This window comes from Galeopterus variegatus, unplaced genomic scaffold (assembly GCF_000696425.1).
Source record: "Galeopterus variegatus unplaced genomic scaffold, G_variegatus-3.0.2 Scaffold4091, whole genome shotgun sequence".
NCBI classification, from domain to species: domain Eukaryota; kingdom Metazoa; phylum Chordata; class Mammalia; order Dermoptera; family Cynocephalidae; genus Galeopterus; species Galeopterus variegatus.
Window position 1 is genome coordinate 78810 of NW_007730202.1, and position 27249 is coordinate 106058.

At 37.1% G+C, this 27249-nt stretch overlaps 1 protein-coding gene across 1 annotated transcript in view; it reads left to right on the forward strand.

Annotated features, from left to right (window-relative positions):
- RPAP2 (RNA polymerase II associated protein 2) overlaps nucleotides 1-27249 on the forward strand; it is an 84047-nt gene that overhangs the window by 40617 nt on the left and 16181 nt on the right. The window contains exon 12 of the mRNA XM_008586734.1: nucleotides 9599-9667. Coding sequence (XP_008584956.1) covers nucleotides 9599-9667 — 69 coding nt within the window. The remainder of the gene's footprint in view (nucleotides 1-9598; nucleotides 9668-27249) is intronic.

The window sequence follows — 27249 nt, forward strand, 5'->3', positions numbered from 1 at the left end:
CGGGAACCGGCCTGTATGTGGGATCCGAACCCTCAGCGGGAGCGCCGCCGCACTCCCAAGCGGCGCACTGTAGCAGTGCGCCACCGGGCCGGCCCTATCCCTTCACTTTTAGTCTGAGTGCCTTTACAGGTGAGGTGGGTCTCTTGAAGACAGCATATACTTGGGTCTAGCTTTTTAATCCAGTCAGTCAGTCTGTGTCTTTTGAATGGGGAGTTTAGTCCATTCACATTCAGAGTAGTTATTGAGAAGTATAGTTTAATTCCTGTCATTTAATTGCTACTTGTTTAGGTGATTTAAATATCTTTTGATCATTATTTCCCCTTTTATTTCTCTTCTTCAATGTGAGTTGGGAATTTAAGGCGGAATGATTTAGCTTCTTTCTCTTTCTTGCTGGCATTTTTGTTTTAACTGTGGGTTTTGCTCTTGCTTGTGTATTCGTAATGATGGTCACCATTATTCAGATTCCAGATGAATGACTCCTTTGAGAATTTCTTGCAGGGCTGGTCGTGTGGTGGTAAACTCCCACAACTTTTGTTTATCTAGGAAGTACACTATTTTCCCTCGTTTCTGAAAGAGATCCTTGCTAGGTAAAGAATTCTTGGCTGGCAGTTTTTTTCTTTTAGTATTTTGAATATATTGTTCCACTTTCTTCTGGCCTGTAGGGTTTCATTTGAGAAGTCTGCTGTTAGTTTGATGGGGGTTCCCATATAAGTGACCTGATGATTTTCTCTTGCTGCTTGTAGAATTCTCTTTGTCTTTGAGCTTTGCAAATTTAACTATAATATGTCTTGGGGAGGATCTTTTTAGGTTGAATCTGTTTGAGGACCTTTGAGTTTAATGGATCTGAAGGTCTGTATCTCGCCCTACACCCGGGAAGTTTTCTGTTACTATTTCCTTAAGTAGGTTTTCAATACCTTTTCCTTTCTCTTGCCCTTCAGGAATACCCACAATTCAGATGTTAGAGCACTTGAGGTTGTCTGCTGTCTCTCATAGATTTTCCTCATTATTTTTAATTCTTTTTTCCTCTTTTCTGTCTGCCTTACTTATTTCAAAAAGATCATCTTCAGGCTCTGAAATTCTTTCTCCTGCTTGCTCTACCCTACTGCTCAAGCTCTCAGTCATGTTTTTTATTTCACTGAGTGAGTCTTTCATTTCTAGAAGTTCTGCTACACTCTTTTTTATGGTATTAATCTCTTTGTAGATTTCCTCCTTCATATTCTGGATGTTTTTTCTTGTTTCATTGTGTTCTCTAATTGAGTCTTCCTTTATTTCTTCAAGTTTTCTTAAGATCCTTGCTTGAAATTCTTTTTCAGATATTTCAAAGATTCCCTATTCCATGGAGTCTGACTTTGGAGCATTACTGCATCCTTTTGGTGGTGTCATTTCTTCTTGATTGTTTGTGCTCCTAGTGTTTTTTCACTGATGCTTGTTCATTTGGTAGGGGGTTTGCTTCTTCTCTTACACTGAGGTTGGCTATGGAGTGGCCTTGTTTGCTACTGTGGGGGATGAATTGTCTTTGCTTGACAGTAGGTGTGGTGGTGGTTATGTTAAAGCACCTTGGTTCCCATTTAGACTCTGTGGTCATAGAATGAGCCCCTAGCATGTGGAGTTCTGCTGGGACAAACTCAGTGGGTTGGAACCGTGGCTAGTGCTCCCTCCCGGGTCTGAGGCAGGATGAGGGGCTATGTGGAGCTGCATGGTTCCACTGGCTGGTGTTGCTGCCAGCTGCCCCCAGTGGGCTCACCTGCACAGAGCCAGTTCAGGGTGCAGGACCGGGGCCTGGAGCTCCCCCCTCTGCCTGGGTTCAAGGCAGCGGGATGAGGGAGCCATGTGGAGCTGCCTGGTTCCGCTGTCTGGTGCTGCTGCCGGCTGCTTCCGGCCCAGACAATCACTTTCAACTGGCACATTTTTTTTTTTTTTTTTTTTTTCCTTTTTGAGACCAGCCACACCGCGTTCAGCCAGTGAGTGCTATGAGCGCACAGGTCATCCCTATATAGGATCTGAACCCGCGGCGGGAGCGCTACTGCACTCTCAGCGCCACACTCTCCCGAGTGCGCCACGGGCTCGGCCCTCAACTGGCACATTTTTTTTTTTTTTTCCTTTTTGAGACCAGCCACACCGCGTTCAGCCAGTGAGTGCTATGAGCGCACAGGTCATCCCTATATAGGATCTGAACCCGCGGCGGGAGCGCTACTGCACTCTCAGCGCCACACTCTCCCGAGTGCGCCACGGGCTCGGCCCTCAACTGGCACATTTTTTTTTTTTTTTCCTTTTTGAGACCAGCCACACCGCGTTCAGCCAGTGAGTGCTATGAGCGCACAGGTCATCCCTATATAGGATCTGAACCCGCGGCGGGAGCGCTACTGCACTCCCAGCGCCACACTCTCCCGAGTGCGCCACGGGCTTGGCCCTCAACTGGCACATTTTAAAATATCACTAATCTTTTTGTGTGCCACAAAATAATTTATGAAAAAGTTTTTCAGTAAGGTATTTTCTAAAAGGAACTATATATTTGGGGCTTCATAGTTTAAGGCAAATCTCAAAAATTTTGTCTTTAGCTACTGAAAAAGATCATTTGTAACAATTTACATTTAAATATTTAGCCTTCATAGACTCAAAACTATAGGAGTCGTCTTAAAACATTCTTCTAGATCCTTTTGTATGAAGTTTGATTAAACAAAATGTTTGGGGTAGTTTTCTATAACACTTTTGTCTTAACACATTTATATTATTATCTTTTTTTTTTCTTTTTTTTTTTTTTTGGCAACTGGCCTGTTTGGGGATCCATTATCATATCTTTATTAGAGATTATATTTGGATTATTGCATATCTGTTGTTTACATAGCTTAGGAATTTTTCTAATTCATGATATTTGTAAATGACATTGTTTTAATTCATCATCACAAGATGTGAAGAATTCTCCACTAGGACTTTTTCTTGAAAGATTTGTGAATTAAGTGGAAGTAAATACCTAAAATTTAAATGCAGCTCTTAAAAGTTATTTTCTTTAATGTTATGAATGCTAGTAGATAATGAAGTTCTACAAAGATTGAGTTATGGGCTGGCCCTATGGCGCACTCGGGAGAGTGCAGCGCTTGGGAGCACAGCGGAGCTCCCGCCGCGGGTTCGGATCCTATATAAGGATGGCCGGTGCGCTCACTGGCTGAGCGCAGTGTGGGTGACACCATGCCAAGGGTTGCAATCCCCTTACCGGTCACAAAAAAGGACAAAAAAAAAAAAAGATTGAGTTATGATAAAATCTGGTCTGTACTATTGTCTTACATTGTTTAAATTTTTATAAACATCTTTCCAAGATATGTTTTTGAGAAAGTAATCTATTTAATGTGTTTAACATTTGTATTAACTGTCAGTATATTTTCCAAAATAATTAAAAGTGATTACTGATGGTTTTATACATAAAATTAAGTTTTCACAAGCATCATTAATTATTGTAGTATTTTATTCTTTGATAAAACAAGCACATAAGAGCATAAAACAAGCATCATCTGGGATGTTTATATTTGAAGGTAAATGTTTAGGTAATAATAAATCTGAATGACATGATTGTTCTAATTACTAAGATTGTTACACTCATTAGATATTATGAAAACTATGCAATTTCAAGATCATTGATCACACAAGTTTAGGGATGCCAGAAATGATACTCAGATTGGCATAGGCCTTTGGACAACTGACTGACTGACTGCTTTGCCAGAAAGAGGGTTTGGGCCAAATAACAAGGCCAAAGCTGAACTTCTGTGCATCCCTGTTACTGAGGAAGAGAAATACTAGTTTTTAGGTGCTCTGTCTTATACCTGTCACAGATCCATGCATCCAGGAGGGGAAAAGGTATTTAACAATTGTGTACACTGATGATAAAGTTTGAATAGATGCATACAATGTGAAAACAATGAAGTTTAGAATTTGTTCAGCATTTATGAAGGAATGGATATCATATTAACAAAAAGTTTAGGGAAGATGAAGACCAGGTGCTGTTCTATGTTTCATTGAATTTGATTTTGATTTATTTATATTTCTTTGGCAGCTGGCCAGTTAAAATAGTTAAAATTGCAAAAAAGAGTTACAATAAATTTTACAAAAGTTCAGGGTGTTATGGAAGCTTTCAACTGGAAATTAGCCTTGTCAGCTGGGGAAAACATTGCATCATCAGGGACACCCTCCCTGAAGAAATGACATTAAAACTGAGACATGAAAGATAAAAGACTTATGTCATTTGTATTGTATTATATCTTCCATTCTCTGAAATGGCAGTCTTACTGATGCCAGCAGTCCAAACATTTGCCTGGTTTCCTTACATACATATCACAGGAGCATCTGGTAGTATATTCAATGTACTTAGAAGGATATAACAAATCTAGAAGCGGCAGTCTCACCAGACCAAAAATCCAGACCTGGACATTTCTATCAGGAGAACTTGAAAAAGGCAGTGGGCCTAATGGAATTGTGACAAAAAAATGTTAGGGGTGGTGTTGAATATGGGGTTGTACAGATGAAACACGATTTGACAGGAATTGATAATTGTCAAAGTTGTGTTGAGTATATGAGTTTATTTTATAGTCTCACTACTTTTATATATGTTTGAAATTTAATTTAAAAGTTTGGGGTAAATAAGCCAAAAAATTATGCATTATTTTGGTAGGGGATGTTATAAAATTCTCTTCCAAAAACCCTGATGTTAATTTATTTTTAAAATCTTTATTCTTTAATACCTGCAGGTCAAAGTCTATAGCTTTAATAAAAATGGCTTGGTTTGGTTTTGCTTCCTTTTAGAAAAAGTCAGTTGCTTAGAATACAAAATGACCTCTGTCTGGTAAAATAATTGATTTGGGGTCTTCAGATTCTGATAAGACAACTTTAGCAGGTATGCAACTATTTCTAAGCCAGAGTTTCCAGGTGAAGCCTCTGAAAAAATGCCATATTGATGACAGTGACTAGTGTTGAGAAATCTTTTCAATCAATACTGACAGTGGGAAAGAGTTGACATAAATAACCATATCCTTCTCTTTGAAATGATAATCAATAATAGGAACTTGTAGAACAGTGATTTTTAAGCAAGTTGTGCATCAGAATTACCTGGGGAGCTTTTAACAACTACAGATGCCTGGCTCCACCCCTAGAGATTAAGTTTCATTTGGTTATGGTTGGGCTCAGACATTAGTATTTTTTAAAAGCCCCCTAGGTGATTCTAATGTGCAGTCTGTTAAGAGCCTATTTTAGGGCCTAAACATACAGCAGCTTTTTCAGCTCTTTGAAGAATCTTTCCCCAGTGACTAGAGCTGTCCTTTCCACTGAATTGCATCACAATCTGTTATCCAGAATGTTACACTGATTTACCTGTCATAGTCTAAAGCAACTTCTTACCTGTCATAGTCTAAAGCAGCTTGCATCAGAAGCTGTTGTTTTGGTGATGATTCACTGTCATCAGTGTTGAATCAAGATATTTTTCTAAAACATATTTGAATTAAAATTATATTTTGACACAAAAGTCCTTTTTAAATTTCATCAGTGGTGAATCAAAGTATTTTCCTAAATCTATATGAATTTTAAATTATATATTGAAAAAGTGCTTTTTAGATGTTTTTTATCAAATATTACTATTTTTGTTTTTGAATTATCACTCAGACAATAGTAAGTGTATTCATTTAGCATCTGTGCTTGAAATTATTTTGGTTCAGCAAAAAGAAAATTTGAAAACAAGTAAAACTTTGCTATTCTGCTACTAGAAGTATGTTGAAATGAAAGCATAACCTCTTATTAGTGTTTTCATTAGTGCCTGGAACAGTGATATAGAGCAGGCACTCTGCATTTTTTACCAAATGAGTAAATTTATGAAATCTTAAATCTGTCTTAACTTTGGGAGATTTGAGTACAGTAGAAAAGGAAATTCTATTTTACTGTTTTTGTCATTTTTTTTCTTACATGCTTATCCCTCTTTGAGGTCTTTTGGTTATGTGCTAGATTCTGTTTTAGTTGCTACAGGTGTAGCAATTAAACAAAACAGACAAAAAAATTCCTTCTCTCATGGAACTTACATTCTAATAGAGGGGATAGATAAATTTTTAAAAACATAATATGTAAATTATTATTATGTGGCGATATGCTCCTTTCCCTTCACCAGTTCATTCTCCTACTTTTTCCCCTAGAACTAAGGAAACAGGATTGCACCAAGGAAGGAGAAAGTTGTAGTTTTAACTAGGCTGGTGAGGGAAGACCTCATTGAGAAGATGCCGTTTGTTTAGAGAGCTACAGATGAGGGAGCAAGCTGCGTTGCTATCTGAGAATATATCAGACAGAGAGAACAGCAGGTGCAAAGGCTCCAAAGCAGGAGTGGGCCGGCTGTATTCACAGAATATTCAGGGTGCTAGTGAGGCTAGAGCAAAGAGCACAGGCAAAAGTAGAGAGCTGGCCAGAGAAGCGTGGGGTGGGGGCTGGGCGAGGCCCATACTCTGTAGGCCTTGTAGCCACGATAGTTCTTTGTCTGTTACTCCGAGTGAGATGGGGAGCAATTGGTGGGTTCTGAACAGAGGAGTGACATGATCTAACATAAATTTTTTAACACCATCACTCTTGCTGCCACATTGAGAATTGCAACAGATGGGGAGAGGCAGGGAAAACAATTAGGAGGCTTTTTGGTAATCTAGTCAAGGAATGGTATGGACCAAAGAGAAGCAGTGGAAGTAATAAGAATTGATCAGATTCTGTTTTGAAGGTGGAACCATCAGGATTTGATGACTGGTTGGACATGGATGTGAAAAGAGTCAAGTTTAACTGCAAGGTATTTGGCTTAGCAACTGGATTCTGGAAGGAGAGAGTAGCCATTTACTCAGATGGAATGTCCTTAGAAGGACCTGGTTTTAGGGGGAAAATGAGGAACTCAGTTTTCACTCTACTTAATTTTGAGATATCTATTAGACATCCAAGTAGAGATGTCAAGTGGACCATTAGGTATCGAAGTCTAGAATTCAAGGAAGAGGTCCAGACCAGAGATAATAAATTTGAGAGTTGTCAACACATAGTTATCTAATATTTAAAGTTATCTAATATTGGATAATATCACCAAGGGAAAGAACATTCATAGAGAAGAGACCTACAGGGAGAGACCCTGGGGCACTCCGATATTAAAAGGTCTGAGGAGTGCCAGTGAGAGGGGGGAAAACCAGGTGGAGAAAATGTTCCATGGAGAAGGGCGTCATCAACTGTATTAAATGCTGCTGATAGAGTAAGATGAGGACTGAGAAATGTTGGTTGGACTTGGCAGCATGGATGACTTTTGTACATTTAATCCTCACAAGAACCCTATGAGGTAGATGGTATTTTTGTCCTTATTTTACCAAATTAAGAACAAAAAGTTTTATGGTCATCAAATAATGTGTCCAAGGTAAAACACTACTGAGTGACAAATCTGGGTATTAAACTCTAACTGCTAACCTATACTTCCTTTTTATATAATCTAGACTTTTATTTTGAAAAACATTTGAAACTATGGGGAAATTTAGATTAATGTAACAAAATATATCTTCTACTCATTAGATTTAATATTTTCTAAAATTTGATTCAGATATACATTTTTAAATAAGAGAAATAAAACATTAGTCATTCATTCAAAAACATATTGAATGCCTACCAACTGCCAGTTGCTCATTCTGGGCACTTGGAATAAATAGGTGAAGAACATAAAGATTCCTGCCCTTAGACGAGAGAAAATAGATAATAAACAGTAATTATACGTTAGAAGGTGATAAGTGGTATGGAAAAAGAAAAAATATATATATAGCAGGGCAAGGGGGGTCAGGAGTATTGGGCTGAGAGGTACAAGGCAAGTTGCACTTTTTAATAGGGTGGTCCAAATAGGCCTTATTACAAAAATGACATAAGGAAACTTATCTGGGGGAAGATAGTTTCAGACAGATGGAATAGCCAGTGCAAAGGAGGAGGAAGACATGAAGTTCCCTTTATTCCCTTTTCTAATCCATTCTCTTTTTCTCACCAGAAGCAACTGAGACTGTGAAGTAAATGTGTATCCTTCCAGTCTTCATTTTTTTTTTTTATTTCCTTTTTGTCTTTTTTCGTGACCGGCAACGGATCACAACCCTCAGTGTCGCGCCCGTACCGGACCGGGACCGGCAACGGGATCGCAGCCCTCGGTGTTGCCCCCGCAACTCGCTCAGCCAGTGAGCTGCCGGTCTGTATATGGGATCCGAACCTTCAGCGGGAGCGCTGCCGCGCTCCCAAGCGGCGCACTGTTAGCAGTGAGCCACCGGGCCGGCCCCCAGTCTTCATTTTTATACTTTTAATATATATATGTGTGTCCATAAACAGTATTTAATATTGTCTGGTTTTGATTTATGTAAATAATGTCATACCATATTTGCTTTCTTTTGTTCAAAATTAATGATGAGCAAAATATATAAATCTAGTTTGTCCATTTTAACAGCTATTTAATATTCTGTAAATATGCCACAATTTATTGTCCCCCCGTTACAGTGTTGTATTAATGATTTTAATACACATTCTCTTCTGCATAAGTGACAGTTTTTAAGATTTTATATCTAGAAATGAAATAGCTGGGCTATTCATGTGCATTTTCAACTGTATTAGGTACTGCCAAATTGTTCAATTGCTGACATCAACAGTGTATTAAGGGTACTACTTTCTGTCCTCACCAACCTTTGGTGTTGTTGGTCTTTCATTTTTGCTAGTTTGATGGAGTGAATTTTTGTTTTTATAGTAATTTCCCAGATTACTAGCAAGATTGAGCTCCTTTTCAAATGTTTATTGGTCATTTCTACTCTTCTCCTTTGCCCATTTAGTTATTGGCCTGCTTTTTCTTACTGATTTATATCATTTTTTAATTTAAAGTAATCTTTCTAAATGTTTTCTTTTCCTTTTTTTTTTTTTTTTTTTGTGGATGGCCAGTACAGGGATCCAAACTCTTGACTCTAAATGCTTTCAGAGAAACTAAAAGGACTACAGAGTATTTTGTTGCCATCAACGGCTAAGTGATAAAATTTACTTCTGATTTTTTAAAACTTGTTTTCTTTAGTAATTACTGACTTATTCCTACAACTTAATAAGCCAACTCTTATTTCTGTAAATTGTGGATTATGCTGTCTCTTAATTGCCTGCTGCCAACCTAGCACAGGGTGGAAATGTTCAAAAAGTGAAGTAAAATTAAAATCAGAAATTACTTTATAAGCTTTAATAGAATATTTGATTGGGGAAAGCATAGAGCATAAAGCATGTTGTTACAGGATGTGTGTGTGTGTATTTTGATAAACCATGCAATTTAGTTTCCCACATTGTTCCTCTATTCCCATCTTTTCTAATAGTATTGTTGTTATAAATATATAAAAGTGGGGCTGGAATACTTCCTTTTGAGATCGTCATTATCAGATACTGAATATCAAGCCACATTATTATACTATCGACTCTTTCCTGTCAAATATAACAAGTACTTAAAAAAAAAATAGTGCTGCTTGGACACATAATGCCCTAAATCTTATTTTATCTAGATATAGAAAGTTTATATATTTAAATGTAACAATCCTTGGGTAAATTGTATCTTACTGTCTTTCAGATTAACAAATAGAAATATTATACACAATCCTGCAGAGTGGACTTTAATTGCTATGGTGTTGCTGTCATTGTAAGTACTCTTTTAACTCTAAATCCTAAATATGAAGAATTTTGATTAGGGAAAAACAGAGTTATTCACTGATCTTGTAAACTGCCATGGAAAATGTCATGCCTCTATTTAGTGCCATATTTTCCCTTCCTATAAGGTAAAATAATTTTCATGTAGTGATATGCCATATTTCGATAAGCTCTAATCATTCTCTTTATATTTGTTACCATCTTTTCTTCTGAGGACCTTTTTCTTCACAAATACTATTTGTTACCATCTTTTGAAAGAAAATAACATCCCTATGTGTGTTGTATACTAAACTAAATAGAATAGAATAGTTCTTTAGTTTCAATTTTAATAGTTCATTTTATTAACATTGAACACGATTTATTATTTTAAATCTGTATTTTTACATATCTAAAGCTATTTCATTTTTCTTCAACATATTTTATCATTAACAGCATCAGAAAAGTTTTGTTTTCCAAATTAATGTACATTTTCAAATCTAAAAGATTTAAAGGAACTAAAGTAGATGCTTACTATACATGCATGCATAAAACATTTAATACTCATTCACCTTTTGAGAAACCACTAGTGGTTTCTAAGGCTATTTTTCAACAGAATTAAAACACATTTAATAAGTGTAGTGTTTTTCAGCTTGAATTGCAAAAACTTTCTTTTGAGGACCATTTATTACTGCATTACTGTTGCTGCTTGGTGCTTGTTAGGTCATTGAAGCCCACAGGACGTTGAAAACTTACCAGACACTCAAAGGTCAAGAAGTGTTATGAGTCAACCTCATAGCGACTCCAGCCCTGCTCTCTTGTTCTTTGATATTACTCAGTCTGACATGTTATTCTGGCTTCACTGTCCCAAGGAAGGCTGTGCTGGGAAGCATTAGAGTAGGCTTCAGTGAGCCAGAATCTGTGTCACCCAACCAGATACAACTCACATGATTCATTAAATCAGAACACAGAAAATAACTTTACTTGAATGCCCCGATATAAATTTTTTATCAACCATAAGAACAAATCTTTTGTCATTTTACTATTCAGTGTTCCGGTTGAATTGATAATTTGTGAAACAGATCTTATTAATTTTTTAGAAAGTTCTTTCCATTTTATGAAATTTGTAAATATTTCGGTCACTGGCATAGAAAATATCAGTATCTCTGCTCACCCACCATATCATATGCCTGCTAATAAGCCCTCGTAGACAACTCTTTAACTGTACTTCTGCAATTCATTATACTAAAGGAAAAGTAACTTTTTTGATTGACAAGTCAGAGGCCTAGGCGCAGTAGTAATCTCAGAATCTTGCTTTCTAAGCCAGTGACTGCAAGTATTATCTTCAGGAGCAACTGCTTAATGAGAACACATTAGGTCCTACTTTTTTTGGACTTATTTTGTATTTTTGCCACATCTCTAAAATGTATAGCAAGGAACCAAAAAAAAAAAAGGAATGGAAAATGAAATAATAAAGGCTACCATTAAAATTTTATATGATCATGCAAAAATATACCTCTAGTGTTTGATTTTAATAGAGGCACCCATGTGGCACAAAGGTATTGAAAGCTTTGCTAATCTTTTTATGCACAATTTGACTTCCCTAACTTTGGATGTAATGTAGGGAACCTCTTATTTCAAGGGTTAGTGGCCCATAAAAATAGTAATTTAATTGAACTCAAGAAACAAACTGCACACACCTTAGGTGTATTGCATGCTTCACATTGTGCAGTCAATCTTGAAGTTGTAGCAGTAAACACTGACATTTCCTTTTGTCATTTGTATTGCCTCCTTTTTCATTATGCCCTTACCCCTAGAGCTAGGGCTGATCTTTCCCTAGTCATTGGTCTATTTGATCCCTGGACAACTAAACTCCTTTCCAGTTAGGACCCTTTTGGCTACTGTTTAAAATCTTTGGTCACTGTAAACACCAAGTAAGATGGTGCTTCCTAGGTTTTTGCCTTTGGAATCTTGTTTTTTCATAATTCTGTCTAATTTTTGCCTTAGGCCCTCCTTGCAAATCCTTTCCATTCTGCATTTGCAGATTCTGTACATTAAATATAAAATAGAGTTCGAAGATAACACATCTTTCCATGAACTTTTTGAAGACCCCTTGTATTAACATTAAAAACATTTGAACCACAATATGTAGCTTACCATTATATACAGATAGGAATTTTATACCTATATAAACCCAGAAAGAAATTTGATCAAGTAGAGTTGGTACAGTTGATTATTGTACACTCACTGAAATGCATCTATATATGAAAGTACATCATGACCCACTCCCACCCCATTTAGATTTCTTACTAATTCCTGGGACTTGAATCTCCTTATTCTTTGATCATCAGCTTCTAAGACTTCTGTCTCTTGCTCCCATATTATTTTATTTCTTAAAGTCTCCTTTAGCTTTTCATATTTCTGCCCCCCCAGGGAATCTGTGGCTCAACCGATAGTCCCTTTCATTCCCATGTTTGTCTTTTTATCACCCTTTTACAGTAACTATTACTGAACAAGTCAGGAGTAAAATTAAAATATATACTCATCATGTTAAAACTGATACCATTGACTTCTATAAAGTATAATAGTACTTTAATTTATATTTCCACCCTTCTTTCCTCCCACTTACAGTTCAGAATTACTTTTTATGGGTTTTTTTTGTTTGGTTTTTTTTTTTTTTTTGGTTTTGGCAGCTGGCCAGTACAGGAACACAATTACTTTTTAAAGTTGAAGGCATTTTGTCATTGAGGAAAAAGCAGGCATGAGGGCCAACACTGGATAAAGAGCCTTACAGTGAAAAATATAGAGACTGTATGCACCAAAAAAAAAAAAACGGGCACATATAAAGAGAAGGGGGAAACACATACAGACATATTTATGGGTCAGTAACCCTACCTTTGAACCTTTTCGCTTATTGCCACTAATATTGAATACAGGCATACATGTGAGTATCTTTTTAAAAAATAATTATTCTGTTATTCAGAAAGCCTTTGCATTTACTCAAATTTCCAATGGAATTTTTTTAGTCATAACTTATAGGCATTTCTGGAATTCATGTTAAATAAACTTCTTGTAAGTCTTTATAGCTAGGAAAAAGATTCTGAATGGCAGTTGTAGTCCCTGAAGATGAATATATGATAATATGTTCAGCATATTATGACAATAGTACTGTTCTTTCTGTATGAGTATTGCAAAGTTTTGTTATTACTAGCATTTGCTTCATGCATGAAAGCTGTTTTCAAAATTCTTGTGAACCACTTTGAAAAGGATACATATACATACGTATATATGATTGTGTTAGTATGTTGCTGTACTTGTTCAAGTCTAATTCTTGTTAAAGGAACGTGATAGTCCAGAACAACAGAAACAAAGCTGGGTTTTGAATTTTTATGTCTGTATTCTTAAAAGTAAATAAGGTATTTGTGTAGCAAATCTTCTTTTCCTGGTTACTTCCATTGTACTTTCACAAATGTACAAAAGTACTTCAAAAAGTTCATGGAAAAATGGAATTAAAAGATAACACACATCTTTCCATGAACTTTTTGAAGACCCCCTTGTATTAATATTAAAAACTTTTGAACTACAACATGTAATTTATCAGTGTATACTGATGGGAACTTTATACCCATATAATCTCAGAAAGAAATTTGATCGAATAGAGTTGGGACAGTTGAACATTGTACATTCAGTGAAATGTACCTATATGTGAAAGTACATCATGACCCATTCCTACCCCATTTAGATTTCTCACTAATTCCATGGGTCTTGAATGGGTCTTGTGATTGCAACATTTATTGGTACTTACATTGTGTATTCAGACCCTTACTGGTTGCCAAGAGCACATGGAAAGACCTTTTAAAGCAGAGCTTAAACAGTATCCTTTTATTTAATAATGAAGGAATTAATGTTCTTTTAGTCCTCCCATTTTTATTAAATAAATGTTATTAAGATTCTCAAGAACTCCTTACACATAGAAGAACATCTATAATAGTGATAGTTGATTGACCCAGTATTTCTTTTTTTAAGAACTGATTAAAAATATAATAATCTGGTAATTCTGAGATTTATTGCTTAAGCACTTGGTTATAATTTTGCATCTCAGTCGAACTTTATCACGCTTTACTCTTACATCAAGTTTTGCTCTTGGCAAAGGTACTCTGTATTGAAATAACACAAAGTTGAATCTGATTTTCCGGAATATATATGCTCTGGTAAGATGTTAGGCTCTCTCCACAGTCTTTGATGCAGTGACATTTTTTAAAATTTGTACAAATATATAGTCAATCTTCTGTATTTTAGTATCTATATACCCCACTGTGTACAGCTTGTTAATGTGCTTACATATTTTTATATGTTTATATACCAAATAAGAAAGCACAACAAACTGCATAAGTGTATTTTATCATGCAGTATCATAGTGTATCGTATACTTGTGTATATATTCCTTATAATTCCCATCTTACCCACAATATAGGACACCAGAACGTGAAGAATCACTTTTCATTATAGTTACAATATTTAGAATAGTTTATTTGAGAAGATTTTGACTGGTACTTTGAGAAGATTTTATTGCTATAGGACACCTCCAACAGACCTGTCCCTCTTCTTTCCTTCGTTCTTAGTTTTCCCCAGTCTTCTTTGACTTCTATCATTATACTTGAGCCTGTAACACAAGGGGGAACTATCCCAATGCTGACCTAAAGCTAAGAAATCGAGGGAAAGAACCACACCAAAACTGGCAGCCAAATAGAAACCATACAGGAGGCTATCAAGATGCAGATAACTGGCCTGAGTTCCTTTATGTGCAGCCAGCATGCAAAAATGGGAATCAAGTTTCTTCCAGAGTGCTTGTACTTAAAATATAACTTTTTCAGCCAAGTTTAATATGGAACCTCTGTAAATAGTTCACTACTTTGTATTCTGATGATCTATGGTTAATTGAAGCATAGGAGTCAAATGTTTTTTAATGAGTGACCAGGGAGAGAGATATGTGTTGTATTCCATGGGAATTATTTGGTTATCTAATGAAGGAGATGAATACTTACTTTGTGTTACTCAGGAAGGATAGAGGGTAAAATGACTTGTAGTGGTCTAACATGGATACATGCTATTCCTAGTTTTATGCCCTTGATGTTCCCTAATGGAAAGCTTTCAAGACCATCTCCAAAAATGTCTGCTTTCATTTTATTTATCTGAACTGGCTGTTTCCAGTGAACTGTGGCCTGCTTCCTAGGCAGAGACCATGCAATAGTTTATTCCCTCTAAAAGCTTTGAGTATGCCCGTCATTCAGGGAGTAGCATGTAAGTCCTGGGAAATGGTATTTAAACAAGCTTAACTTGACCATGATCACTAAAGAAAAGCCATCACTGGACACGGTCAGCCACTTTAGGTAACCATCATACAGATAGATAGATGCTCTAGAGAGTCACTTCCCTAGGGCTACCAGGCATGAGTGGAAAGATGTGACTAAAGCTTTTTGCCTCAGCAGACTGTTTTTTTAAAGCTTGCCCATCACTAATTTCCTCAGAAATATTTGTGAGCACATCATGAAAAACAAAGATATGGCTCCTTAGAAATGTATTAGTTCTTAGAAGTATTCCCAAGCCTTTCTCTTTAGTTCCATGTGTTTGAGACCATATTAGAAAATCATATAAGTTTTTTTTTTTATATTTCCTTATAATTATGGAATTTTTATATTTAATTGAACTTTTTACTGAGATAAAATTTATATAACATAAAATTTACCATTTTAAAGTATACAGTTCACTGGTTTTTAGTATATTCACTATGTTGTGCAGCCATCACCACTAATTCCAGAACATTTCTGTCACTCCAAAAAGAAACCTCATATCTATTAGCTCATTCCCAATTTCCCCTTCTCCCATCCTCAGGCAACCACAAATCTACTGTATCTCTATGGATTTACCTACTCTGAACATTTCATATAAATGGAATCATATAATACATGATCTTTTATGTCTGACTTCTTTCACTTAACGTATTTTCAAGGTTCTTCCATATTGTATCGTGTAACAGTACTTCATTCCTTTTTATGGCCTAATGATATTCCATTGTATGGATATACCACATTAGTTTATCTGTTCATGAGTTGATGGACATTTGGGTTGTTTCCACGTTTTGGCTACTGTGGATAAACATGTTGTAAACATTCACTCACAGGTTTTTTGAGTAGATATATATGTGTATTAGTCAGGGGTTCTCTAGAGAAACAGAACCAATATATATATAAATATATGGGAGTAGGATATGTATATAAGTACATGGGAGGGGATTTATTAGGGGAATTGGCTCCTGTGATTGTGAGGGATAAGGAGTCCCACGATAGGCCATCTGCAAACTGGATGTAAGTAGCATGGCTCAGTCCAAATCCCAAGGCCTCAGAACCAGGGAAGCTGATGACATGATCCTCTGGAAGCCTCAGAGATAGGAAAGCCAATGGTGCCATTGGTTTAAGTCCTAGAACCCAAAAGCTGAAAAATCTTGAGCTCTGATGTGCACAGACAGTAAAGCAGAGCATATCCCAGCTCCAGAGCAATTCACCTTTTCCCCATTTTTGTTCTCTCCAGGCCCCCACCAGATCAGGTGGTGCCCACCCATAATGAGGGTGGATCTTTTTCACCTAGTCCACTCAGGCCCACATGCTAATCTCTTCTGGACATATCATCATGGACACACCCCAAAAAATTGCTTTAACAGGTTTCTAGGTATTCCTTAATCTAATCAAGTTGACACCTAGAATTAGCCATCACAATATATTTTTAGTTTTCTTGGTTATATATAGATACCTAGGAGTGGAATTGCTGGGCCATATGTTTAACCTTTTGAAGAACTACAAACTTTTCCACAGCAGCTACACCATTTTACATTTTCACTGGTAATGTATGAAGGCTCCAAAGATTGAACTTTAATAAAAGTCATCTTGTCTTGCCTCACACCCAGTAGTCATTTTAGGGGCTTCTATATGCAGTTTCTCCAAAACTTAAATATGCCTATTCTAATTGATTATTGATTTTCATGGACTTGTAACGTCAATATCTTATGTTCTAGGAATTTCTACCACATATGCAAAATGAGTGCCTATGAGTTTCACCCCCAAAAAAGGTCATAGTGTTGAATTTGAAACCATATAAACTAAATGTCTGAATGGCACCTAATGATATTTCTTCTGGATTCCCCAGTATCCATAAAATTCCTTTTTTGTGTTTGTTTTGCTTGCATAAATCTTAGATTTGTTTATCTTATGATGTTTACTCTCCTATTACATTTTCATTGTGAAGTTTAAGTATTTACCTCTTTACTTAGGGTTAAATAATAAATAGATTACTTCTACCCCCCCCATACTTATTGCTGAGAGTTTATAAGAAAAATATAATATTTTTCATTGAAGTAACTTTACCCTCAGGCAGTAGAGCAATGTGGGAATCCAGATACTTTGTAAAGAAATACTTGTTTAAATTTTTAATCAAAACCTACTGTTCTTTTTTTTCCAAAACCAACTTTTTTACAGTGAATTTTTTCTCAGAATGCCCTTTATCTTTGGCAATTTTATAATGTTAGCCTTTTTTTAAATCCACGTATAGCTGAGAGTTCCCAACCTCAGACCAAAATCTGTATTAAAAGTGAACAAGGATCCTCAGCAAAAAGATGTCCTTTCCAGCTTCCCCATCCCAAGTAGCAGCAGCAGTGGTGATGATGGCAGTTTGCAGCAGTTGGTCCTTACCAATCACAGCCCTAATTTCAGGAGCCAGTCCCCAGATCAGATCACATACTAACTGAGCTCCCTGAGAGCTAGGAACATGAGGCTTAAGGGCACTGTTACTCCTAGCCTTGGGGTTCCACACTACAAGTGTGATGATCATTCTGTGATTATTCGGGGCACCCCTAGTTGATTCCATTTCATACAGCATTGAAAAAAAGCTGGGGAGGACTGGCTGGTTGGAGCATGGTGCTGATAAAACCAAGGTCCAGGGTTCAATTCCTATACAGCCAGCCACCAAAAAAAAAAAAGTCTGGAGCCCCACTATTCTGAGAGAATTGTTGCAAAGCAACAGTTATGTAGAAAAGCTTTTCCAACACTCATCTACAAAGCTGCTCTATTGATCTGTCGCAAACAGGATTTAGATATAAAGTTTTAAAGTCACTACAACCCAGCCCTTCAAACAAACTTATGTGTATTATATCACTACAAAGTGAGTTACAAAGAACTTGTTTCTTTTGAATTAGAAATATCAATGAAAAGCATCCTTGCTTCCTTATTAATAGCTAATCCTAAAGCATTAAATGCAAACATTATCAGGGCATAAACCATCTGCTATAAGAAAAGCATTTTATTTTATTTGGCTATCATTATCTTTTATAGTCAAAGTTTTTATCTCAGTTTTCTAGATAATAGTTGTGAAATGGAAAGCCCATAATGATGTACTTCTTCGTGGTATATGAGGGTACTTTTAAAAGTTCATAGAAAGATTGATATTATCTTTTAATTCTGTTTTCCATGAACTTTTTGAAGTACTCTTGTATTCTTGCCTACTTTCTTTGTTTCTCTTACAAATCCTTAATAGTACTAGGTTCAAACTAGGTACTTCTATTGCATAAAATATTGTGGGGGCACTTTAAAGTTACCTCACATGCTTTTTGGTTTTTCAAATTTTGGGCTTTATCTTTGTACCTAAGATAAAATTAAGTGCAATTTTAATTTATTTAATTAATTTTTATTAAACATTGTGTTGTTATTAAATGTAATTCCCCTACCCCAAAGACCACCTTAAACTATATAAGGGTCTCTTGAAACCCAAAACTCAGTCTCATTCTGGATTGTATCCCGTTCTTGTCCCCAGCTAGCAGTGTAGCCTTGCCCAAGTTCCTTAACCTCATTGGGTATTATTTTTCTTTGGCATGATGAGGGATTGGACTGAATCCAGATTAAATCAACTTGGCAGTATGAATTCAACTATGAGGTGTTATAAGTAAGAATCTGTTCTAGTGCAGTATATCAAAGGCTACTGAAAGAGATAATGAAGATGAGTATATTTAGCATAGGAAACAATTTAATTTTGCTGATAGAGATCCATGGTGACACTATCCACGTGTTTCCAAAGAAATACATTTGAACAATATGGCCAGTCACTCTTTCTACTGAAAGATTACTGAGTGCTCATTTAAGTAAATGGGAGGAACACCCCCAAAATTTCTTTACTCTCTTTCTACCCCAGACTTTAGTTGACATCATATTGCTATCCATATCAAAGATGAAGAACCTTCCCTGAATGCGAAAGGAGACAGTGGAGCGGTTTAGTACCTCAGCATTATACTAAGGGTGGTAAAGAGCAAAATAAGTCTGTAAGTTGATATTTGTAATGTTAAAGTATGTCTTAAAACTCTCTTTTGCTTACAGAATTTTCACTACAATTGGCCTTTTTCCCCACTTCCATTTATTCTTTACATTTTATTCTGTGATTAAGTCTCATCAATAAATAGGGAAGTCTAGAAAGTTATTTTATGTGTGAGTTTCTGATTGTTCAAATTACATTTAAGTAATATTTTTTAAATAGCTCTAGGATTTTTTTTCTCCCTGCTTTTTTATTCCCTCTCATTGATGAAAAGATCCCAAGTGTTCATTCATACAGCTTCTTTGAACCAGTACTAAAAGTAACTTGAGTTTCTTCTCTGAGATAGTACCATCTGATTGCCAGCTAAAGGGTTGATAGGTACATTACTTGTACCCCTGATTTTTCTCCTAAAGAATTCATTTGGACTTTTTTTTGTTTTGTTTTTAATATCATGTAATGAAAACCAGCATATAAGTAGAACCCATGAATACCAGTAAAGATGAGACCCACACTTTGCTGTAGCATCACAGCTGTAAATCAGTGTAGAAGCAGCCATCTACACAATAATGGAAAATTTTTCAAATACCTAGAAATTGTACTCAAAAAATATCCAATGTGGGCTGGCCCGGTGGCGCACTGGAGAGTGCGGCGCACTGGAGAGTGCGCCGCTTGGGAGCGCGGCGGCGCTCCCGCCGAGGGTTCAGATCCCATGCCGAGGGTTCGGCCCGCTCACTGGCTGAGCACGGTGCGGGTGCAACACTGAGGGTTGCGATCCCATTGCCGGTCCCCAGTACGGGCGTAACACCAAGGGTTGCGATCCCGTTACTGGTCAGTAAAAAAGACAAAAAGAAAAAAAAAATATCCAATGAGTTTTTATTGAACAACCAAATAGGTAAGACTATGTCTTAGACCCTGTAGGGGATACAAAGGTTAAACAAATCCTCTGCCCTCAAAGTCTTTCCAGCCTATTAGAGGTTGAGGAAAGGGGGAGATCAACATGTGCACAAATAACTACAATAAAATATAGAATGTGTTAATTGCCAAAAATGAAGCACAGACTAATGTGGGGGTTCAAAGAAAGAAAAGATCTCTATTAGGAAGATCAAAAAAAGGTTTCACAGAAGTGAGATTTATGATGGGTTCAAAAGATAGAAAGGGGGCCGGCCCGGTGGCGCACTGGAGAGTGCGCCGCTTGGGAGCGCGGCGGCGCTCCCACCGAGGGTTCGGATCCCATGTGGAGACCGGTTCCCGCTCACTGGCTAAGCGCGGTGCGGGCGCAACACTTAGGGTTGCGATCCCGTTGCCGGTCCCCGGTACGGGTGCGACACCGAGGGTTGCGATCCCGTTACCGGTCAGTAAAAAAGACAAAAAAAGGAAAAAAATAAAATAAAATAAAATAATAATAATAAAAAAAAAGATAGAAATAGGAATAGGAATGAACAGATGAGAGCATTCTAGAAAGTACCTATAGCATGAAAACAGCAAAAAGAGGTGTAGACAAGAGAGCAAGATAACTGAAAAGAGAGCTATCATAGATAGATCTTTTAATAACAAACTTAATTCAGTGGGCAGTGAAAGTCATTTAGGTTTTTTTTTTAAAGATGACCGGTAAGGGGATCTCAACCCTTGGCTTGGTGTTGTCAGCACCACGCTCAGCTAGTGAGCCAACCGGCCATCCCTATATAGGATCCGAACCCGTGGCCTTGGTGTTATCAGCACCACACTCTCCTGAGTGAGCCACGGGCCGGCCCATCATTTAGGTTTTGAGCAGAGTAATGTCATGAAACCTGTGCTTTAGAGATCTGGAATCAGATCTGGTCCTGTCTTCTCCTTTGCATCAGTCCTGCAAAGGTTTCCAATAGCTCTTAAAGAAAAACATTATGGTGGCCTACGTGGCCATGTGTGGCTTAGAGAAGCTTCCTTCTCCAGCCTCGTCTTACACCACCCTCCCTGGCTCTCCCCATTTCTGCCACTCTGACCTTCTTTCATACCCTTCTCATCATGCTCTCTTTCACCATAGGACACAGGTCCAGTTGTTCTTCCCTTGGTTAATTCTTCATCTTTCAGAACTTGAGAAAGTATTTCTTCCTCAAGAAACTTACTAAATTTCCTGCCTAGATCAAATATCTCTATAAACAGGCTGTCATAACACCATGGACTTCTCTTTCTTAGCACTTATCCTGTTTTTAATTTTGTATTTAATTGTATGATTACTTGATTAATATCTGCCTCCCTTACTAGACTTGAAGATTTTTAGGGGCTGGTTCTATGTCTGAATTTCCTTGCCATTATATACCTAGAACTTAGCATTGTGCCTAGAGCATCGTAGATTTACAATAAATATCTGGCAGTGAATGAGTGAATAAATGAAAATGATTAGGTAGGAAACTATCACTTTTTGCTCTTTGTTGACTTCTTTCCTCCTGCCTACAAGCACTTACTCATCTTTAAAGTTTAAAAAACCAGGAAGAAAAAACAAACATATCTTTTGTCCTTGACCTCAGACTGTCATCTACTCACTACCAAACTTCTTGAAGAGGTCATCTGCCCTCAGTGATTCCAGTGCTTCTCATTAACCCCTTGAATTCTGGATCTTGCCTCCATCATTTATGAAATTGACTTTCTCAAAGCCTCTACTAGTAGCAGCCTCATTAGACAAAGAATGATGAAGCAATGAACTAAATGATTATAGTAAAAATGGAAAGGGAGAGACAAATGATGAGAAACATTATAGCTCTAGGATCCAAAGGGCTAGCAATGTGGTGGGGAGAGAGAGATAAAACAAGATATTAAGACAGGCAGCTGGGAAGATACTGGTCCCTTTAGGGAAGTGGGTAGGAAGACTAGTTGAAGGAGATGATGCATTTGGTTTTATACCTGTTCTGCAAGCACTGAGACTATTCCTATTCAGTTTAAGGTTTAGGCAGATTATCCAGTTGGATGGTTCCCCAGAAGGTAGTTGAAAATATGGAACTGGAGCTGAAGAATGGTGAAGAAAACCAGAGACCTAGTTTCTGGAGTCAGCATTGGGATGGGTGAGATGGCAGAGGTGAAGGATGTTAAATGCAGAGTCAAAATGAGACAATCCTTGTGGAACAGCTGTATCCAGGCCAGGGTTGCCTGAATAATACAGAGAAAGCAGAAAGGGGGAGGGAGGGGAAACAGACATTTTTGAGCACCAACTACATGCAAACACCATGCTAAACTCTTTGCATACATTATTTCATTTGATCCTCACAATTCAGTGAGGTCAGTGGTGGTGGTCTACTTACCAGAGGAGGAAATGGGCTCTGAAAAGACAAGCACCTTGCACCAAGGTCACAGCTGGGATTAGACTCAGACTTATCTAACTTCAAAACGTGCACTTTCCACTGTGCAGTGTGCCTCAGAAAGATGTGTATCAACCAGAACACCATGGACTCCAAAGTGGGTTTGAGATTCAAAAGAGGTGGTAACTGTCTTTCTGAGGACGAGGTCATTGTCCTCTGCTGAACAAGGATAAGGACTGAAAAAAAGGCTGTGGTTTTGACAATTAGGTGATTTTGAGTGATCTTCAAGAAAACAGCTGTCATAGAATGACATGTGTGGAGACCAGATTGCAAAGGTCATTGTGGTAGACAGGTGTTAAGATACTAGACGGAGCAAATGTTGACCACTCTTCTCATATGCATGGTAGAAGAGGAAAGGAGAGGAAGATTATAACCTGATATGATGAGGTAAACCTTCTCAGATAGTGGAGACTTCTCAAATAGTGGAGGATGGAGCATGTTGGTAGCAGAGGAGAAGGAGACATTAAACAAGCAAGGGTGGAAAAACAAAAGACAGTGGGTAACTGATGGAATGTAGCCCATGAAGAGTCTGGGAATGTCATCAAAGAGGAATATTTGCCTCTTACTTTTTCTTCCTAACCACATTCACGCATTTCCGTTTTTCACCGTTTTCTCCATGTTTCTCTCTCTTTGCCTTGAATGTCAGTGTTATTTGGTAACATTTTGCCTCCTGTTCTTAATTTCAAAAGTGAATGAACCAAAAAGGAAAAAAGACAAAAAGGAAAAAAAAAAAACATATTAATATTATTATTCATACTGGTTCTGATTGATACTTACCCCCTTCCTTCATAAATCAATGATCTGCCCTAGGAGAATTAATTTAGGGCTGCTACTATGTTTAATTTTGGTGACTAATTTTTTTTTTTTTTCATATTCATGATTTTGACCTTCCCTGCCTTATCTTCCATAATCCACAAATCAGTCTTAGGGACATATGCATGTAGTTAATGACAACCAAAAATTATATAAATACACACACACACACACACACACACAAGTTTCTACATGAGAATAAGAGACTTTCCATTCATCCAAATCTTGTGTTTGGACAATGTATAAACAGTGCTAAAACCAGAAAAGATGTCTATAGTAAATGAGATGAATTTGAAACTGTTTTCTTACCAAAACATAATCTCCATGCAGTCAAGGATATTGTCTGGATTACATTTGTCTCCTAGTGCCAAACACTCAGTCTGGCAATTAGTAAGCACTCTGTGAATATTTGTTGAATAAATCAAATGAACAAATGGATGGGAAAAACTTGAATAAAATATTGTGACATGCTGTGCTATGGACTTCAACATAGATTTGGTAGCACTGATGAAATTGCATTGCATTGCATTAATAGTTGCTTACTGCTATGAATGAAAGGAAAGACTTTCATTACAGAAACACAGTCTCTGTATTGATTCATATTTTCTAGGGCAGGTATAGTCTGATAAGAATGTGACTACTTGGCCTAAAATGAAATTACTACTTTTAACCAAATCTAGCATTGTTTTTTTACAAATAGAATTTTTTTTTTTCCTTTTTTTTTTTGTCTTTTTTCGTGTCCGGCAACGGATCGCAACCCTCAGTGTCGCGCCCGCACCGGACTGGGACCGGCAACCGGGATCGCAACCCTCAGCGTCGCGCCCGCACCTCGCTCAGCCAGTAAGCGGGAACCGGTCTGTATGTGGGATCCGAACCCTCAGCGGGAGCGCCGCTGCACTCCCAAGCGGCGCACTGTAGCAGTGCGCCACCGGGCCGGCCCACAAATAGAATTTTTATAAAATCTTTAATAAAATTAGTAAAAAACAAAGATAGATATGAATTTGTGATTATCTTTTAATTCATATAGTTGTAAACTTAGTGGACATTTTAATTTTTAAAAATGTTTCTTTGATTCAGAACTTTATGCCAAATATTGCTTTTATCATCCATGGATTTTCTGTTATATCTTCTGTGGACTAACAGAAGAATTGGTTATAGAGCAGTTAATTACCAAGTGGATAGATATGGCATGAAATCTTTTAGTTATTTATCTGATGCATCACAGACATTCTGGAGAATTCTTTAAATGTTTTACATGTTGATATTTGTTCGTTGAATTGGAAGCATTTATCAAATATTAATGGGTCCTAATGGAAATTTTCACTCGAGAGGCAAACTCTTCCTTTAACTAGTTTTACTGAACGTATTTATCAAATAGTCTTGCAAACTTGAATGAAAGTTATAAGGAAAAAAAAATTATTATTCCCAGGTATATTAAGAATGCTTATTAAATTCAGTATCCTTGTTGCCTAGTGTGTTTTTCCTGTTCTCTTTAAACACTTCTGTTTAGATTGTATGTTATAGAGACTTAATGCCTTTTAAATATTCTTCCTGTCACTGACTTCTTTTCTCATTCTGATAATTCTAGTTAACTGTAAAGTCATGTGGTTCTTGGAGGCAAAATTCAAATGTTTCTATTTTACTCCTTGTTTAAATACTTTCACAAAGTTTTAGAGCAGATTATAAAAGCCAAAGGATGAAACAGAGCTTGGAATTATCTGGTTCTCACTATTGGCGGTTTGCATCGTCCCACCATCTATTTCGAATGAGGAGTTTAGGAGTTGACTATTCGTCATTTTAGTACAGCTTCGGTATACTGTGCTTTACCACACAGGGCAGCATATCAAAATTCACAAGGCGTAACACTGAAAATTCCAGTGCAGCAAAAGCACTTAGGAAACTGCTCCAAACTGCTTGGTATACACCAGCAATTTCCGTAGTGATGAAATCACAGTGTAGTAACCAAATCTCCTGGACTATTTCATAGTTTCATTATTTACTGATTTTCTTTCTAGTGAGTTTTTCAGGCCCTACAGTATATTTTTCATCACATGAAGGTTTTTAATTGCAGTGAGTGACAAATCAACTGCACTACAAAAATGTTTTATGAGATTAAAACAACTACCAGGTTATAACTAGTATTCCTCTGATTTCAGTGTAGAAAAAAATGTTGCTCATCTAAAACACTGAGACTTAACTTTCACATGCTCCAAAATCAAATTCCCAAACCTGTAAATGCCACTAATTCTCTGTAGCTAAGGTTATACATTGAAATATATGATTATACAGTGGAAGTAGGAGTAAAGATACATATTCTTTCCCCAGGAGGAAAAAAATGAACATTAAAAAAAAAACAAAAACCTTTTATATAATTTGAAGTAATATATTGACTATATTCCAAGTTAAGATAATGAAGTGGAGTCCGTAAATGTAGACTTCCCTTTTGAGAAACTTAATGATAAGAGTAGGAGAGAGACTAAACAGTAACAATTTGTTTCGTATAGAAAGAGACTTAAGCACGTTTGTGGAGTATAGGAAAGGAACCAATAAAGAAAAATAATTTGAAGCTGAGGGCAAGGTGGAGGCGTAGATATACATGATGGAACATGGTCTCAGAGGAGGCACAAAGAAATGGGATCATGGTCACAGGCAGATGGAATAGCTTGAAGGAAAGAAATACTACATCTTCTGAGACAGGAAGAAAATAAGTGAACAACAATGTGGCTGTAGATAACTTCCCAAGTACAAGAGAGAGGTTTTTAAACCATGTCTGATAGCTTTATCTTTCAGTGAAGTACGATATGAATTTTGTTCTAAGAGTAAAGAGGTGACGTTTGTGTAGAGAGTAGAAATAACGGAGTAGTCACTGAGAGTATTCAGAAAAGGAACAAGGGCAAGAGAAAATTGGCATGTGACATGAAGTATCCAGATGAGGCTAGAGATCTTGGATTTGTAGTGGTATCGATCTTCAGGGTTTCCTTCCCCCCACCCCCACCACCCTAACCCCAGTAGTTTTCAGCCACCTTGTTGTAGGTGTGGAAAAAGCAGGTTGCAGCATTGATCTCAGGTTTGTAGTTTTGCTGGGTAGGAAAGCTAAAACAAGGATGCAAGAGATTCAGAAGAGTGATGCTGAGATCTTAGTTCAAACCATCAGGACAGATACAATTGGTAAAGGATAATGGAATTACCTTAGGAAGAAAATTGGTCATCCCAATTAAATATTTCTTATGTGTACCAGCCAGCTGCCAAAAAGAAAGAAAGAAAGAAAATGTTTCTTATGTCCCTTTCCCCAAAATTGTATCTTCAATTCTGACATCTCTCCTAGGTTGCAGACCAAGATTTTTTATTTTTTGCTAGGCATCTCAATTTGGAAATCCCTCAGGCATTTCAAACTTTCAAATTTGAGATTGAGCTCATCTTCCTTTTCACATGTCCCCCATTTCTTTTGGTGGCATTTGCACCTTCCTAATTACCCAGAATTAAAATCTGACTTGTTTCTCATGCTTTTCTTGTCCTTTATTTCCCATATCTAATCAATTGCTAAGTCTTTTTACTTCTGCCTTTGTAACTTCTTTTATACAATTATTTTTCCCAGTGCTACTAACCCACACCAGACCTTCATTACTTGCCTAGACAGCTCCAATAATAGCCTTCCAAAACAGGTCTCCTTGCCATGTGTCTCTTCACTCACCTAGTCCATCCTTCCTCCATCTATAATAATCATCTCACTAAAGCTTAACTCTGATCAGGGCAGGCCTTTGTTCAGAAACCTGGTGACTTCCCAGCTCCTACCACATAATTTTGCATGAAATTCAAGGCCCTCCCTGAAATGGCCCCAACCTGCCTATACAACTTATTTCTCCTTTATGTCCTTACATTGTGTCCATTGACTGTTTCATCTTACAAGCATTTTGAAAGCACTGTAACCTATGCTTGAAATGCCTTGCCTTTTCTTTTTTTTTTTATAAAGCCTTTTCTTTTTTTTTTTTATAAAGCCTTTTCATTTTTATTGCACATCATGAAAAACAGACTGCATCGTATTTAAAACACACAAGGACAATGACATGGATGTGGAGACCCAAACTTTTCTTCTTTTCTGGCCCTC